Source organism: Gymnogyps californianus, chromosome 1 (genome assembly GCF_018139145.2).
Source record: "Gymnogyps californianus isolate 813 chromosome 1, ASM1813914v2, whole genome shotgun sequence".
Lineage (NCBI taxonomy): Eukaryota > Metazoa > Chordata > Aves > Accipitriformes > Cathartidae > Gymnogyps > Gymnogyps californianus.
The window spans coordinates 163,659,428-163,677,433 of record NC_059471.1 but is presented as its reverse complement, the minus strand read 5'-3'; the positions used below and the strand labels follow the sequence as shown (position 1 = coordinate 163,677,433).

The window sequence follows — 18,006 nt, the reverse complement described above, 5'->3', positions numbered from 1 at the left end:
GATGACTTAAACGGCTAAAAATGTGTACATGGGGAGGAGCTATAAGCAAGGCTAATAAAACAGTGCTTGTTTTTTTTTACTACCAGGGAAAACAAAATAGTCTGTCAGGAAAGCATGGCAAATAGCATCTAAATCTATGCATTTTCCTTCCCTTGTATTTAAAACTTGGGGATAGTTTAATCCCCAAAGTATAGTGGATAGGCACAATAGATCCTTAAAACTGGGGAGATTTGGGCTACTTAGGTAAGGTAAGGAGATGTGAACTACAAGTTTTAAGGTTCTGTAGACCAAAAATCTGGTTTGCAATTCTTGCAGTGTTTCACTAGTTAAACAGTGTTGGTTTTTTGGAAAAGTGTTGATATCGCAGGTGAGAAAGTACCAACCTATTTGCAGCCCAGTAGATGCAAGTTATGGAAAGTCACCATACCCTGAAAATGGCTGTGATGTATTTGTTGTTCTGAGTTATTTAATGCAGCTGCTACATTCTGCAATTTACTTTCCAGATGGACTGACGGTTCGCTGCATCCAAAGTCTGTAGTATATTGCTCCAGAAGAAAAAGAAAAGGCTCACTGAAACCAGTTCTGGAAGAAAAGCTGAAATTTGGCCAGAAATAGATGGAAAAAGCAATCTTTGCTCTTCATAAAGAGTACCTAGAGCTAAAGGTTGTATGGTGTGGGTACAAATAATAGCTAAAATGTCTCCATAGAGAAAATTTTAACCTGTGTCTGTATCGCTTCCAGTTACTTCCCCTTCAATACAAAGTAACGTAATGACTAAGAAAAGTAAATTTATATGTTAAAGAAAAAATAAAGCCAGGACATGTTCTGAATGGCTGAGGAGCACTGGGTAGGGAATCTTTTCCTACACTTGTTATAGAGGACTCGTGTCTGAGCATTGCATCTTCCCTTGTGAAATCCGGTTAATTGGGAGAGGTTGTTGGGGTTTTTAAATGGCTTTTTACGTTGCCTTTTCTTTCTCGTATTAAGCTAACCTTAAGTTGAACGTGACCCAGGCTGTGGACAGCTAGAACTGATCCTTGTGACAGTCATTGACGGTTTTGGGGCACTAGATGGCAACAGGATGGTTAAGAAAGGGATAGTCACAAAATGCAGGAGTTGGGATAGATAGGAATCGTGAAAATATTTTTTCTGAGACTGGATCTTGGTGCTCCATAAGTTGAATTAGCTGCAACATGTAACAGTAACTTCAATTTTAAGGGAGGTTCTCTAAAAAGCGGGTATTACAGTAGCTTTTCTCACCAGTGCAACCATAACTGCACTTGACAGCTTGAGAGAAGAACGGAGCCATTAACATGGTGCTGAATGTCAGTCAAATAAAGGGAATTGTGCCTAAGAAGCATATTCTGTCAGCACGAGCTCAGACGTATGTACCTCTTCCCTCCCACGCCTACCTAGCCCAGATGCGTGCGTGCACCCACGTGTTCAACAACTCGCTCCTGTCACTCGGTGAGCGACCCAGCGAAGAGAAGACATGCCTGTCCCGGGGATGAGTAAGCAGGACCAGGCTGCTGGGCTGTAAGAGACGTCCATTACATAGCCCAGGTTTCCCTCCTGCTTTGCATTAATTGCAGCTCAACCACGTGCCTTGGCACGTTAGAATCAACCGTCGTCAAACTGTTCCGGTTGGGTTTCCCCTCAGAGAGGCAACAACCCGGGACGGACCCACCGGACCGGGCACTGCCCGACTTCTGCTTCCCAGGAGCGCGCCGTGGTCCCCAGAGGCCCCGCCCGGCGCCCTGGTGTCGCTCTCGGCAGGAGCCGCCGCTGCGGCCAGGCCGCGCCGCCGCCGCCGCTGACCCGGAGACCAGGACGTCACAGCGGTTACGCGCGGCCGCGCGGCCAATCAGCGCGCCCCAGGGGCCCAGCCCGGCGAAAGGCTCGACGGCCCAATCAGGGACCTCGCCGCGCGGTGCGTCACCGGCCGAACACCGCACGCCGTGGCCAATCAGCGGGCGCCAAGGCCCGTCCGCGCTGACGTCGCGGAGCGGACGAGGGGGCCCAGGGCGCGTGCGCGCGGGTTTCCGTTACCGCTGGCGCGCGCGCGTGGCGGGCGTGAGAGGAAGCGGGAGGAGCGGAGGGGGGAGGGGAGGCGGCGGTGGCGGCACCGAGGCCGGCGCGAGGCAGGTTTCCCGCTCCGCCTTCCACCGGGAGCGCCAGACAGAGGCAGCGCCCGCTTCCTCCCCCACCGCCCCGCGCCGTCGGGGGAGCGGCTCCGCCCGGGCCCGCCAGTGACGCGAGGGGGAGGGCTGAGCGCCGCGCCGGGCCTCGGGCCTTGTAGGCCGCTGTCGGTGTGACTCGGCCGGGCCGGGCCGGCCCCCCGCACGCTCAAGATGTCGGCGCAGGCCCAGATGCGCGCCATGCTGGACCAGCTCATGGGCACGTCCCGGGACGGTAAGTGCCCCCTAGCCGGGGCGGGGGAGGGGAGGAGGGGGCGGAGCCGCCGAAGCCCCTGAGGTCACGGCGGTACCGGGCAGGCCGGCCGGCCGTTCACCGAGATTGGCAGGCCCGGGGCCCACTCCCTGCCCCCCGTCCCCCCCCGTGTCACACACCGCCCCCCTCGCCCCCCCGCGGGGTTGGGCCTGCCGAGGTCGTAGGTCAACGGCAGGGTGGGGGCCTTCGGTGCTGCCGCCCCCGGGTCTCGGGGGAGCCGGGTGCCGCCTCCCCCCGCGGAGCTGCCAGCGCCAGCCGTTGTGCGGGTAGCGGGAGGCCGTGCTGCCGTTTCAGCTGCTGTTTAAGATCCGCTCCCCGCGGTGCCCGAGGCTCGCAGCGGAACTGCGCCGCTGAAGACGCGCCCGCGGAGCCTTCCCGCGCGGCTCACCTCTTGAGGGAGACAGCAGTTTGCTAGATTCAGATCGTGAGGAGGAACAAACCAACCCCCCCCAAACCAACAGCCGCTTCAGTAGAGCAGGGTTTTTTTTTTGTGTTGTTATAGTTTTGTCTAAAGTCTGATCCAAACCATCATTTCAGTCAGCAGGTTGGCATGGCTGTTGCTGTCTGAAAGAGAGAGTGTAGTTAACCAAGTGGACGAACTCTTTTAAAATCATACAAGCCCCAAACAGCTAACTAAAAGCTTAACATCTAGAGGCAGTAATCCCAAGAGGGAGATATTAGATGTACGGTCCGGTTTCAGATCACTCTGCGGTCACATAGTGAACTGAAGATTATCACTGTGTAAAGCTTCTTAGAATTTTTGTCAGGGTGTATGGCAATCAACGTGAAAGTTTGAACTGGCAGTAGCCCGTAAATCGAGATAGTTTGTGGGCTGCTAGAAAAGAGCAGTTCCTGCTACGCTGTGTAGTATTTTATTTATAAACAAGAGAATACTGCACCCGAGGGTAGACAGCAATTAGAGATTATTTAAATGTTCTACATGTTGTACTCACTCTTGCAGATGTGTTATATGTTTGTTGAAGCTTTGTGCTGAATCAATGGTTACCTGTTTTCTAGTGCACCAAGTAGGATGTATGAACTGGGATATGCCTTGTATGTGCCGGTCATCTGTTGGTACTGGGGTAATGTGATCTGGCAGCTTTTTTTAGTATAATCTAGAATTTTAAATAAATGTAACTAGTTTTCATATACCCAGGATATCATGAATGCTTTCTGCTAAGTGCTTATAGTTGTTTTAAACAGGGGTGTGATAATCTCATTGGAAAATTACTGTACTGCAGAGATTGCCTTCCAGAGCAAGGCTGGTTAGTGAGCAGTCATCATGCAGGATCTGATTTAGGGTGTTTTTGTCTTGCCCCAGAAGATTTTCAAATACTTCCTGTTGCGGCTGCGCGTGTCTCGGTGCTTGATGAAGTAACATTGTGCTCATGAAACTCAAGTCTTCCCAGTGTTGGCACCTAGATAGCTGTCTCAGAGCTACCTACGACTACACAGGTTTAAAGAGAGGGGAGCTGTTTCGATTTATGAATGTATTTTTCTATTGGGTGGTGGGAGAAGAGTGTGATTTACCTGTGACAGCTGCTTAAAAATGCTAAATGACTAAGAGCTAGACCAGGAAAAGCAGTTTCAGACTAAATTTCTTTTAGCTTTGTGAGAAAGCAGTTATTTTATTGATAATTGTAGTCCCCCTTCCCACCAGCCCTGTAATTCCCAAACCGCATGTGCTGAACTGCTTAGAAACTAGCTGTCTAGAGAGGAAGCATTTAAATGAAATTGGCAGGATGGGGAAGGATAAGGAGAAAAGACTGTTTGCAAAACTGACTTCCATTATTGGATTAAGTAGGGAGTTGAGGATCTCAGTGTAACACCATTCTAGTTTTAAAAAAAAATTAAAAAATCCAGTGGAGCATTACTTAAACCGAAGTGTACACAGGGATTGAAAATCATCCTTTTTCTGCAGAGCTAGTACTTATTAAAATCAAGGCCATGCTCAAGGTCATTGAAATATTGCTAACCTTGAGAGTAGTGTGGTTTGGGGTCGTTTGGTTTTTTTATGTTGCTATCACCTTTGACAAATATTCTATTTCTAGTAATATGCAAATCACAGCTTTTCATTAGAATGTGGCAATTTTTTCATTTCTTGGTAGATCGTAGCTCTCATTTTGCCATTTGTCCCCACTGCCTTTGATTTCGCTCTTCCTGGCAACACAATAGAGTTTAAAATGTTTCTAAAAAAATAATCTTTCTTGGGTGATGTTTGTGTTTTATGTTGTTCAAAATTACCAAAGTGCTTTTTAATTTCCTGATTAACAGAATTTTATACTTTACACAGTTTGGGGGTTTTTGTTTTGGTTTGGGTGGGTTGTGATTTTTTAGTGTGTGGTGGGGTTTTTTGGTTTGGGGTGTTTTTTGGGTTGGTTTTTTTTTTTGAAGGAGTGTAGAATGTGCAAGTTTAAAATTCGTACCTGTATTAGAAAAGGCAGATCAAACGTGATCTCTTCAGTGGGAATAGAACAAACTCAGAGGTAAATTCAAAGCCAATGGTGGTGCCTGAATATGTAGTCTATATTACTTTTCCAGAGCTTATAGTATCATTTGTAGAGAACAGGAATGTGCTCTGAAAATGGTTTTGAAAATTCCACAATGAGATGCTCGAACATGGTTTTAGGAGATGAGCTGTAGGCTGTAATTTGTGGAAGTTTGTGCACACTCATTATAACTGGTGTCCCTGCGGCCAGAATGGAGAAGCTCAGAGGACGTAGTTATTAAATGTTTTTATGGATTTGCTGTTAAGCTCAGAGAACACCTAGAAAGCACAGTTCTGTATTGGTCAAATTGATTCAGAAAATACCCACTGAGCTGTAAGAATGTTTATGAAAAATGAACTGTGTTAGTAAGGAGCCTTCTCATTTCTAACGGAGTTGTCCAACGCGTGGCTGTCTAGAACTAGGTATGCAGCTCCGGGCCTGCCCCGTGCTGTATCCTTTCCCAGAGGGCCCTATGCTTGCGGGCAGGGAGAACTGAGAGCTTTGTGACTTGCTTTGGCAACCTGCTTCCTCCCTTGTCTGAATTTTGGCAGTGGGATAGGTGTACTTGTAGTCACGCAGCATTGCTCAACGTGTGATGAACTGCTGCCTGGTACCTGCCAGGATGTGAGGTTCGGGCAGCATCTTGCCAGCTGCCCGGCCCAGTGCCCTGCTGCTCTGTGCTTGCCTTTGCTCATGCCACAGACACCTGACAGGGAAGTGAAACAGAAGGGACTTGGCAGATGCTCTTCAGGAGTTTCCAGTGAGTTGCAGTTCTTAGAATTCATCTGGGACATCTAAAAAGCACTTGTATTGTTAATGTCAATACAATGAAATCATTCTGTAAATGGCAGGTATGGTTCTGTTACACACCTGGAAAAGCACATTATTTAAAAACAAGTGGGTTTTTTTTAAATACCTTAAATATACCTAACTTAAACTTCTCTTGCATGCTTCTCTGACAAGAAGTGGAAAACTGGATTGGATGTGTACCATGCCAAAAAAAAAAAAAAAAAGTGGCTTAGATTTTGATGTTAGTAAAAAGCTGGACTAATTTAATATAGTCATGACTGCAGGCTGAAAAAAATCTTCTCTGAAGTATGTCATGCCAAGTACTGATAGCCTGACACACTTAAATAGAGAGGCTTAAATATAAACTACTGAAGACATAGCGTGGGTTTCCCAAATATTGAGAAATAAGGAGTGCTGAAGACCAGGTGCTAATCTTATGTACTTACATATGTATGTTTTCTTCATATTGGTTTTTTTACTGTTAGCAGTTAAACTAAAGGACTTTCTATTACCTATGTCACTAGTTAAAAGGTTAGTTCAAGTTGAGTTTATTGTTCATGACTAGAGCTGTGGGAACTTGTCACTCAGAAGTATTAGGAATAAGCTGATGGAAAAGTGTGATTTTTATTTTTTTAAATACTATTTTTCAACTGTAAAATTGATTAAATGTTTTTTTAATAGTATGCTTAGGTAAACCCTGGTTTTGCCATCCCTATTCTGTAGAAAACAGGAATGATCCTTACAAATAGGATCATAACTGTTGTAAATAAATCAAGTCATTTACAAATTGAGTGACATGTTAACAATTGATGTTAGTACCCCAGGAATTTTTTTTTTTTTTTTAATATAGCTTAAATGAGCAAAGATTGCCAAGTTTTCTTTAAAAGGTCTGATTGTAAAGATCCTGTTTTATCTTAAATCAGCTTATCTTGCTCAACTGGTTCATTTTCTGCCAGGTCAGTTACCTGCTCTGCCTTGCCGCATGAGTGCTAGAGTCAGTGTGAGGAATCGGTTAGAAGCAGAGGGTGGAGCAGGATCATTACTCCTGACAGTAGTGGAGACACAGCAGATCCCAGTGGCCCTGGAACAACACAACATCTTGAAACTGCTAAGACTTGACTGTTGCAAAGAAATGTGGTGGTGGGTTTGTGGTTTGTTTTTTTTTTAATAATTGCCACTACATCAAAATTAGGTTATAGTGTAGAAATATGAAAAACTAGCGAGGTTAATTAGATGATTCTTAAGAGACAGGTAAATTTGAGCATGCTTCCGAGACTTACATGTGGACATGAAAATGTTCTCCTAAGCATCCTAACAAATATTATGCTATGTGACTAGCAAAGCACTTTCCTTGTTCTTGATCATCTCTTCTGGCATTCAAACTTAAAATATCCTTTTTGCATCTATTCACGTCTTAATCAGTTTTTCTGTTTTACACTAGCCACTTCAGTTATCCTTAGTAGTGGTTACTAATGTGTGGCTTCTCTGTCCTCCTTGTTTGGGAGGAGTTGAAGTGACACCCCTGTGCTTATCCTAGTCATCCTGTATTTGTTGACACACTTTATATGGTAACAGAGGTATAATCTAGAACTTGTAACCCACTTAATTTCTTCATTTCCATATGGGATTATTGGAGAGTTCTCCGTGTACTTAAGGATGGGTGATGGGTTGAGGTTGGTATTTTCAGGGTACATAGAGTTTGTTTTCCACTTTGCTTTACACTTGGGGGTGGAAGGTAGTGTGTGCTTTAGAAGTTTCAGTACGTTGTTGTCTGTTACTGGAGGACTGCTAGCCAGGGTAGCTTCAGGCTGAAAGCCAGGTTAGGGGGCCAAGAGCCTTCTCTGAGAGCTCTTCTTTCACATACAGATCAGCAGCAAAGTAAAGGCAGAAAAAAGTATCTTGTATACACAAATTTCTGCAAAACCTACCCAAAATGTTGAATTGATATCAGCTCAGAAATCTGAAAGTAGTAGCAACACATAAACTTCATGAAAAGATTCTTTATTTGTCAATCAGGAGTGATCAGAAGGCTTTAAGAGGAATGATCATGTTTAGTGAATTGTGTGTGTTTGCTGGCTTCGTTATAAAGTTCTGGTACTTTAGCCCTTAAAAATGAAGGGAACAGTGAAAGACTTGAGGAATTTTTCTACTCTGGATTTGGGACACGATATGCAATGGCATTTATGAAGAAGCAAATGGGCATATTCATACCTGAGAAAATCATTCCTATATTTGTTCCACTTGTAATGCATTAGCTAAAAAATGATGTCATCATATTCTGCATTCACAAGTATTAGTTCAGTCATAGTGTAAAACAGAAGCAATCCTCCTTAGAAATGTATTATTCTAAAGGTGTTATGGTAAAGATGCATCCAGTGTTAGTGACAAGAATATCAGAATTAGCTGCCCGTTCAGTGTGTAGCAGGAACAGGATCTTCTGTGACTGCATAAGCCTCAATTAAATAATGATGTTGAATACTTGTTATACAGGGCTTGCTTTGCTGATGAAATTTGATACGCAGTCTTCAACCTGATATTCCACCCAGTTAGTAGCTCTTCATGAGTAAAGCTTTCAGAGTCCCTTGCCAACATGGTGGGACTCATGCTTCAAAAATTTGAGTGGAAAGCTAACTGATTTTGGTTGATGTAGCTTAATGCAGGAAGTCAACAGCATAAAAATGAAAATGCACATTGTTGTCTTTGCATGGATTGCACCATTAGTTTGCAGTTAGAGGTTACAGTTGGATTATAAAGGGTAGTTCTCATCAATGCATGGGAATTGTTGTTAGTCGTGTATTAGGATACATCAGAATAGTAAGAGATGCTGGATCAAATAAATCATTGTTATAAGCATAAGCATTGTTGATACATAAGTGTTCGTTCTGCTGGTTTGTGATTAAAATATACTGAACAGGAATGACATTGTGGAGGCTTGTTAATAGGTTAGAGTTGGGAGTTGAAAGTGAATTGTGTAGTACAAGTGCACATTGTGATCTTAACCTCTGGATGTTCCTTAATCAGCAGTATGCATTGGTCTTGAATATTGATGTTACTTTTGTAGTCAGCATGTTTAATACAAAATAGAAAACTTCCTCTAGAAAGTTTACATTACTGCCGTCATCTCTTTAATATTTGTGTCTCTAGTATGCAGTTTCCTTGTGCTTATAAAGGATATGAGATGTGCAAGTGTAGAAACTTCCTTGATATTTGGCTTTTTTACTTGAATGGTTTCAATTCTGTTTCAAAGTTCTCCATTCATCTGGAAAGTAATGTCTCATAGAAATGTGGTTTTGGGCCAGGCACTTTAGGTAAAACTGAAGCTGTTGCTTCTTGAGGAAAACTTAATTTATTTTTTCTGTATCTCCATATAAATTTTATCAATCATATGATGTTTTTTTTAATGGAGAAAATCTAATTGGAAACACAGGGATGGCTTATAGTAATAGATGTTGACTCCTGTAATGCCCTGGTAAATTACTTTGATTTCTTTAATGAGCATGAGTTCTAAAGATCAAGTAGTTGAATACTCTGCTGTTCTTCAGAGGCAGGGTTAAATAAGTTGCTATTCTGAGCTAATTCAATTATTTACTTATTAAAATAGAACTTGTAATAAGGTCTGAAATATCAGTGGTAGTGTCCCCTTTAAATGTTTAAGGATACTTCTGAAATTTAGATGACTGCAGCTACTTGGTACCTAGATGTATTATTTTGTTCTTACAGAATATATAAAGCCTTTTTTTAAATACTGATAAACATTGTTTAGCATTCACTTGATTGTTTGAGCATACAAAGAGTGTATCAACCTAAGTACAGTTTGACAAAGAGAAGTAGCATCTTGGTTATCTGACATACCGCTGAAGTCCTTGGCTTAAGAACACATCTATCCATGTTGTTTTAATTCTTAGAAGGCATCTGCAAAAGTCTCTTCTGCTATAGGCTGAATGTCAGGTGTATAGTGGATCTGTAGATTTTATTCCACCCTCCCCCCACCCAGCAACGCATGTAGACCCCAGCTCATCACATGCTCAAGATGATTCAGCTGTAGGTCAGCAGCGGAATGCATCTTCTGCCCTTGCCAACAGGTCTGCGCTATTTAGGGGTATTGGAGCTCACAAAATTCATGAAGAAATGAAAGCATTTTCTTCTGAGGCTATCAGACTCGGGAATGAGCTTCCAGAGGGACACAAAATTCAGTCATTGTTAGGACATAGTATATGACACCTTTTCTTTTTGATAAACCTTTCCTTCTGAAACAGCATAGATTAAAAAGAAATGCAAATGTATGAAACCGCTTTTCATGGGAAGGAAAAGGTAAATATCTGAATGTTCTGTGTGTGGGAGCCTTTCTGAAAGTCTCTCAAATACTAGACCAAAGGCACAGTGCAGAAAGAACAAATGTTTAAAATGTAAATGTGGAACGTCTTCTTGAGGCTGTCAATGATCAGGTTTTGCTACATTTTTTTTTCCCCCCCCTGTGTTGTCTTATCTCAGTTTGGTAATTGTGATTATCATGCTAGCCACTTAGATGAAAAAAGACTGTATTGCAGCTGTAGCATCAGTTCCTAGTTGTGGTAGAGGTATGAAAAAAGCTACGTCTAGATGTTGAGGTGTCTGTGAAAATACTACTTGCCAGTTTTACCTAAGGAACCATGAGTCTTTCAGCAATTTTCTGGTCTTGGTAACTCCTTGACTCCTGATAGGTTAGTGCTATTAGGCCATCAGCTGTATTTTTTAAAATACTTTTCTTGATTTTGTTCATGTGTCTTTATATAGAAGAATCTTTACAGTCAACATGTATTTCTAGATGCTGTGTTAAAATTGCTGGCAGAGTCTATTATTCTATACAAATTGAACAATCTGGCCCCTTGTTTTATTTATAAAGGTTCAATGTATCTTTGCCTGCCTACATCAATCTGCAAGGGAGTGTCAGAAAGGCCCCGCATTCGCCGAGCCGTGAGTTATCAATAACTTTTCAGATGTGTTAATGAATGTGGAACAAACGCAGTTACGTGTTTAAAAAAATATGGATCCACCTCCTAAAAAGCAAAAAAAGAAAAGCAAAACTCAAAACTCTTTACTGCAGTAGCAGGCATGATTATAAAGGGATTGCTCTAAATTTTTAGTAGTGTAAGTATAACTAAGCAGTAAGGTCACCCTGTAGAAAACCTATTGTTGAACTGCTTTGAAGCTGTCTTTAGCCTGTGGATTACAGGTTTTAACTGTTGTATCCCACAGGCAAATTAAGCATGTGGTGGTTTTGGAAATTTTGTTTGCTTAATAATCTGAAACTTGGCCCATCTGAAAATGTTATATATTAGCATCCTGTGCATAGAACTGATATTTAAAAATCTGATTACATAATAGTAAGAAAGGCTTGACTAATAAGATATGGGTTTTTTAATTCCCCTCTGTTGTAGTTACCTCAGTAATGAATTTGGCTTCTTGAATTGTTTAATAGATTCAAAATTCTCAGTGTTTCAGGTCATGAAGCCATAAAAATACTTTAATAACTGCAAAATGTCTCTACACTCTTTAAAATATTTGATGAAATGGAAAAGGCTGCTATCTGAACTCATTGTATGTCTTTCCCCCCCCCCAGCAGCCCTCCTTGCTTCAGTAATTCACCAGTAGGTTTTCAATGATTAGAGATCTTAACAAGTTATTATATTTTAAAAAAATTAATAAATAGATACATCCTGAGAGAGATTAAGGTGTTTTATCATGCCTGTGTCTTAACAACAAGAGAGCCATAGCAGTGATCTCTCTTCCGAATCTCAAATAGTGACAATTATGTTATGACTCAAAGGAAAACATATTCCCACCCTCACCCCCAAGATACCAGCTTGTTACTTTGTTCTGAAGACTTTAGGTCTTGCTCCAAGATGGAGTTATTTAAACTTGCAATTGGACCTCAGTGTGTGGGCAGGTTGATGCTTCTGCTGATGCAGGAACTACAACCTGCCGTGATGAAGATATAATTAAGCTGTTCCCAGCCCAATAAACAGCATGTAGAAAAGAAAAAAATATGGCTTATGATACGGAGATATGCAAACATCTGTAAAATAATTTTGCATATAGGCTGTGTCCATATGTTTGACTGACTTTTTTTCAGGTTTGTAAGCATTTAAAATCATTCTTCTGCCAACTCTTTATGCTACTCCCATCAGAAGTAAGAGGGTGCATTGCATCCAAGAGCAGAATCATAAAATGAGTATCAGGTGGGATTTGGTGAAGACTCAATGTGTATCATTTTGTGTTTATGAGGCTGCTTTTATATGCTAATTGTTGCATACAAATACATCACTATTTCATGCAAAATCTGAATAGAACATTATATAGCTCATTTAACAAATGCTGTTGTAGCAAAGTGTTTTTAAGCTAAAGCTGTCTTTCTGGTTTCAAGCACTTTTCACGCTGCATTTTTGAAGGGGAAGTGTGAGAGGATTTTTAAATAGCATTATAGAGCATTAAAACACGTATTTGTGTTTTTGGTGTTATTTGGCAAAGAAGCATACAGTGTTTTAAGTTCTAGTTTCCATAGACCTTCACTATGTGACAGGGCAATGTTAATGCTTTGCATGTAACCTGCAGAACATGTCTGGCTTCCCCAGATTTCTAACCTGGGATGTACTGATTTCTATATTGCAGGTGACACGACCCGTCAGCGAATCAAATTCAGTGATGACAGAGTGTGCAAGAGCCACCTTCTCAACTGCTGCCCTCATGATGTGCTCTCTGGAACTGTATGTAGCTAAATCTTGTGTTTTATTTAGATAAGAATGAAGAAATTGAATTATATTTGTTCTTTGTAATATCTCTTAATTTCATGGTTTTCAGCAAGTATCTATCTAGTGCTCTCTGGTAATTCAGAGGAACTTTTATAAACAACTAATTTATGGGTTATGCAGTTAATTTTTAGAAGTTTCCTGTTCTATATGCTAATTATTACTTATAAATTCAACATTGTTTGCTATAACATAAAAAAATTTAAATAAAGTAGATAATGTTACCTACATGAATTGCACTATAGCAAAGTGGTTTTAAGCTGGTACAATTGCAACTAGTAGGAAAAAAGGAAGTATAATTTATGCATAAATTATGATGTTACTTTCTTAAAACTTTACGTTGTAGTGAGAAAGTATCCTACACAAATTTTTGTATAGGGAAGAGAGGTGATTTTTTTTTCTTCAGAAATATTTTAGTGAAAACAGCTGAGAGTTCAAATGATTACATTTCTAGAAGCTGAGATATATTTAACATGATAGTGACACTTATTGTACAATATCCAGTTACTGTGCCATTTTCACAAATTCTAAGGCAATTTGAAAATCTCCTTTTATGGCATATTTGTAACTTGTTTGATTTGGATTTTTGTGTACTCTATAGTGGAGGTATGCCTGAGCATAGCACACAAGGGGCTTTGACACATGCCAGTAGCTTTGTCAGTGTGCCTGTGCTTTACTTTGTGGTGCCTGATTAAGGTTGCTTATTCTTTGTGAAAGGCAGGTGAGTTACGTTGCATTGATTATTTAACCTAATGTTCCATGATGTTAGAATAATTAACAGTAGAGGGATGTAGTATGATGATATGCAGAGTCTCGTGTGCCTACCGTTCTTAATGCTGCACTTTGTTAGCTTTTCTTGTTCACGTTGGCACATTTTCTTACCCTGTGGCAGAGGGGAAAATAAGTACTAGAAAACCTGTCTTAAGGATTATTTGAAGCATTATTGGTTCTCTGTGCTCTATCATTCCAAATGGTTAACTTGACTGGAGCCTTTAATGAAATACAGAATGAAATTCATTTGCCAAGTGGAAAACTGAAATACGTAGACTTGGTAACTGATTTACGTGTCACCTGGCCTCTAACATGCTTTCCAAGTAGCTATGATTTTTAAATTACTATAACATTTTTGGTTGATCAGAGGGCTTCAAACATGCACGCACACACTAATTTTGTTTGTTTTACTAATTTTGGTACTTGTACTGACAGACCAATAGTTACAGTATATCATTCCCTGTTCTTAAGAGTCCCTGCAAAAGTAGGCACAACTGTAATTGCTAAGAAGCACAGGAAGAAGAGGCAAAATAAATAGTAGAACTGAACTAGAGAACTTAGCGTTTGTCTTAATAAAAAAGGCAATGGAATAGAAAAGGCCCACTTGTTGCGCTTCTTCATAAGTCTTGTGGCTTCCTAAATTTTTTTCCTTTCCTTAAAGTCTCTCTTTCCTTTTTCTTTTGTATCGCAAAGTTCTGTCATATCGCAAAAATCAGATGTCTTGAAGTTGATGTGGTGTGTTTGGCATATACTGAAGATAATTCACGCTGAAGATAATACATCTTGCACATATTTCCTTACCTTCAAGTCATTTGTTTTTTATAAGTGGTAACAAATTGATAACAATGCTTTGTGTATCAATGCATATGTAGTTTTATTTTGAACTGTTCTGTGCATTACTGTCCAAACAAAATGGGGAAAAAGGGAGAAGAATGTGTTCCTCTTCACGCATCTGTTATGTTGTCCAGTGTTTTGGTTGTGTGATGAGCAAAATAGCTTATGGTTGGGGGAAGATATGGGACATAACAGTATGCTATAAAAACATACAAAGTCATTGGGCAGAATCCACAAGAAGATACTGTTAAAAGATTAATGTGACAGGTTTTCATTGTAGTCTAATTTCTATAAGCAAAAATTTCTACAATGGCTGTCTTTAGCAAGTAAGAAATGTTTATCTTTAGAACTGTGAAAGTTGTTGTAGTAGGTATCATGCAATAATGCCTCTTATGGTACAGACCAAGCATGTAGGTTGGGTCTGCTTACCCAGTTTAAGTCCTCACTGAAAGTTCTCATCTGTCTCATACTGGATTCTGCTGCTGCTCTTGGAGTACTAAACTAAACTGCTTACTCAGTGAATATCAATCTTTTTTTTTTTTCTTTTTCCCCCCCTTCTTCATAATGCAGTTAGTCATCATACCACAAAATGTGTTCCACGATGTAATTCTGTGTCCAGAAAAACGATTACTAGTTTAATCCTTTTAGTGGGAGTAGTAGAAAGGGACTCCTAAGAGACAGGCTTTATCTGACCCATGTGATGTTCTGCTGTTTACCTAGTCATGGGTCTGAGGAAATGGACCTTCTCTTTTAGTAGCACAGGTTTTAAAAGGGCAAGAAGCATGTAGTGTGACTAAACAGTTTATCCTTGATTTGGAAAATGACTGTGGAGTTTTCTCCAGAGTTTTGACAGGAAAATTTTCATGCATCTTCGCGTTCAAGATCTGTAGGTAACAAAGACTGAGTGACTTTTTATTTATTTATTTATTTATTTAAATTCAAATCCAGAATCTTATGCTTCTGAAAGAATAAGTTCTCTGGGGACATTTTATGAGGTTAAATCTCTGCATTGACTAGATTATCAGTAAGATACTGGACATGAATTGCCTTTTTTTTGTGTTGCAAGATAATCTGTACAATTCTGAAGAACTGCATATTACTGTTCCCATTTGCAAAATGCAGACTTCTATGCTATTCCAATCCACCCACTCTTTAAAAAGCACTCAAGGAGGACATTCACAGATAACGCAAGACAAACAAAATGACTCATATGAGTAGGCTCTGTTAATTTAGTGTGTTCTTTTCCATAATAGCCAAATACCCAAAACTCTGCCAAGGAGTTGATTTCCCTTGACAATAAAATCATGTTCCCCAGGCTGCAGTATGTATTGGTAAAAGTAGTGTGTGTGTGTGTATACTTTTCTTAGAAGATTGGAGACTTTCGCTTTGTTGTCCAGATTTCTGCATATGTTATCTCTTCTCTTTTTAGATGAAATGTGTGCTTATTTTTAAGAATACTGTATGAAGTCTTTTGTTATTTCTTAGACTTCTCCAGAACCCTTGCAGTAGGTATTTTCCTCAAGTTTCTTTGATCAGGTTTATCACTTGGTTAACATTAGAAACATTTCAGGGAAAAAAGTATCCATACAAATTAGTGAAGTTTTGAGTTTTACTAGGAAACTTCAATTGTCTGGATTGGCAACAATGCACAGCTTCCTACTTTTTTGAGCTTTCTTTTGCACTTCTCTGTGTCTTGCTTCTTCAGAGTAATTTGTATTTAAAGGAACAATAAAGTTGTCTTTAAAGGAACCCTAAATATTTTACTTAGGAGTTTAAAGCCATAAGAATTAGCTGTATTTTGAAATTTAATTCTTTCTTCTGGCTGCTGTTGCCAACAGAACAGTTCAGTCTGTATAAGTTAACCCTCTTCTACTTTTCTGGATAGACTTGTCTAGTAGTCTGTTATTGAGCTTCAGTTGTTACCTACTTAAATTAGGAGATTTTGGTTACATTCCTATTTCATTTTGTTTCATTTTATTTAGGGACATGTTTCTGTGCTACTAGGTTTCTGGTTTTGTAGACTTGAAAATTCTAAGCCAAGCAGTCAGAGGTGTCTCAGTGCCTGCAGGAGATGATTTTGTGTCACTTTTCGGGGAGAGACAGGGAGAGCATGGGTTTGGATTTTTTTGTGGTCTGCTTCTAAGGGCAATGGGAATAATCAGCTACATGGCAGACATAGGTAGAATAGTGAGTCCCAACAGCAAAAACGTAAACAAAGATAAAATTGTAGCATCCTCTTTCAGTTTATTAAATTCTAATTCCAAATCTATTGTGCTCTGTGATTATCTTTTTATTTGAAATGCGTTTTGAAGTTTGTGTGAAGCACATAGTAAACTAATTGGTAAGACCACAGAAGTGACGTATTCAAGGCTGTAGAACAGTTTGTTCAGAACCTGCTTTTGACAATGCCTCTCACAAAAGCTCTTTTATTTTTAACTGACATTTTTTCATGTTTTGATGCTCTGCTTTTTCGTAATGATCACTTGGTCACTGGTTCACGTGCATAAGTCAGTGGTTTAAGAGTTTGCTCATTCATTTCAGGTTGAGAATTTTATAATGAGAGATTAATAAGACTTTGTAAACCCGGGCTACTGGGACACTGAATAATTTACTGCTTAAAGTTAGCAATTTTTATTTAACATTTTTTGTCTTAAAGGGTTAACACTCTTACTTTAGTTTTTGTATCCTTAATAGTTGCTGATGATCAGGCTTGTGGGTTTTTCTGGGTTGGTTTTTTTTTTTTTTTCCCAAACCATGGTTCTTGAGTTATTTGTCATCAGCATTACAAAAATGTTTGTTTATATTCATCTATATTATGAGATTAGGACTGAAGCTACATATGTAGGATTCAGATGACTCCCCTGTAACGGTACGAACCTATTAAGCAACATTCTCTGGATGTAAGCTCTGTGCTGTCTTTGGCAGGTTTTACAAGATGTATAAGAATGTGTTTTCTCTGTCTTTGTATGTTTCTGAATGAATAGCTGAGTACTAATGAAAATGACAAGGTGGGAAGATTTAAAGCAAATACCTTTAATAAGGTTAAAAGTAGTAATGTCCTGAATATTTATAGTAACCCGCTAGCTATCTTTGAAGAGCCCAAGCAGTTCAGCACTTCTGCAGCTATCTGGCTTTGTTATTAGCTTGATTGTGCTTTCCTGTTGAAAAAATTTCACAAATACTGTATGTGGTCTTGCAAACCACAGTTGAGAAACTCCTTTCTGCTCAGTGGATTACCTTTGTATTTGTATTTATGTGTATTTGTTGAGGAACGTTGCTTCTTGCATTTTATTTATACAGACTTCAAAGTATGCTCTGTCAGCTCAGTCCTGCAGTTAAGCGTATCTTTATGTGCTCATGAATTTGTTGCACTCAGCTCTTCAGGACTCTTCCTGACTAAAACCATATTGATTGAGGCCTTGGTTTAGCAATATACTTTAATACGTGATTAAGCTTATTAGGGGTGGAATTCAGCTCCAGATTAAGACATCTAAATTTAGGTTTCAGCTGAGGAGCTAGGTGTCGAAGGTTGCACTGGAGTCAGAAGGAGTCTAGGCAGTGGAGCCTAGAGAAAGATTCAGTTCACCTGCCACTAGGTATCCCTCTCAAGGTGGGCTGAATCCATTTAGGCTCACTGACTGTACTGTCTAGATCTCCTTTTACTGTGGAAGAGAAGTTTGGATAGTTCCCACATCTGCAGATAGGCAGTAGTAAGGTGTTTTAATCTGGCGTTGATTTCTTTGCCAGTAGTCCCATTGGCTCAGTGGAACTATTTCCATGCTTAAAACTTGAGTGTGCCAGTGTGATTATTTGCTATAGTGTTACAAAAAGCTGGCATTCTGCTGGAGGTTATAAGCTTTTCAGTTCAGGACTTATTTGATCATGTG

General features: G+C 40.1%; 1 protein-coding gene across 3 annotated transcripts in view; it reads left to right on the top strand.

Annotated features, from left to right (window-relative positions):
* The first annotated feature begins 2,317 nt into the window (after positions 1-2,317).
* The window catches only part of LUC7L2 (LUC7 like 2, pre-mRNA splicing factor), a 35,201-nt gene continuing 19,512 nt past the window's right edge, over positions 2,318-18,006 (top strand). For 2 of the 3 annotated variants that reach the window (XM_050902845.1, XM_050902839.1), the window contains exons 1-2: positions 2,318-2,412; positions 12,378-12,472. In XM_050902845.1, the coding sequence (XP_050758802.1) occupies positions 2,352-2,412; positions 12,378-12,472 (156 nt within the window). In that variant the 5' untranslated portion in view covers positions 2,318-2,351. Of the gene's footprint in view, positions 2,413-10,611; positions 10,683-12,377; positions 12,473-18,006 lie in introns of all 3 variants that reach the window. The other variant, XM_050902852.1, reaches the window with a different exon arrangement.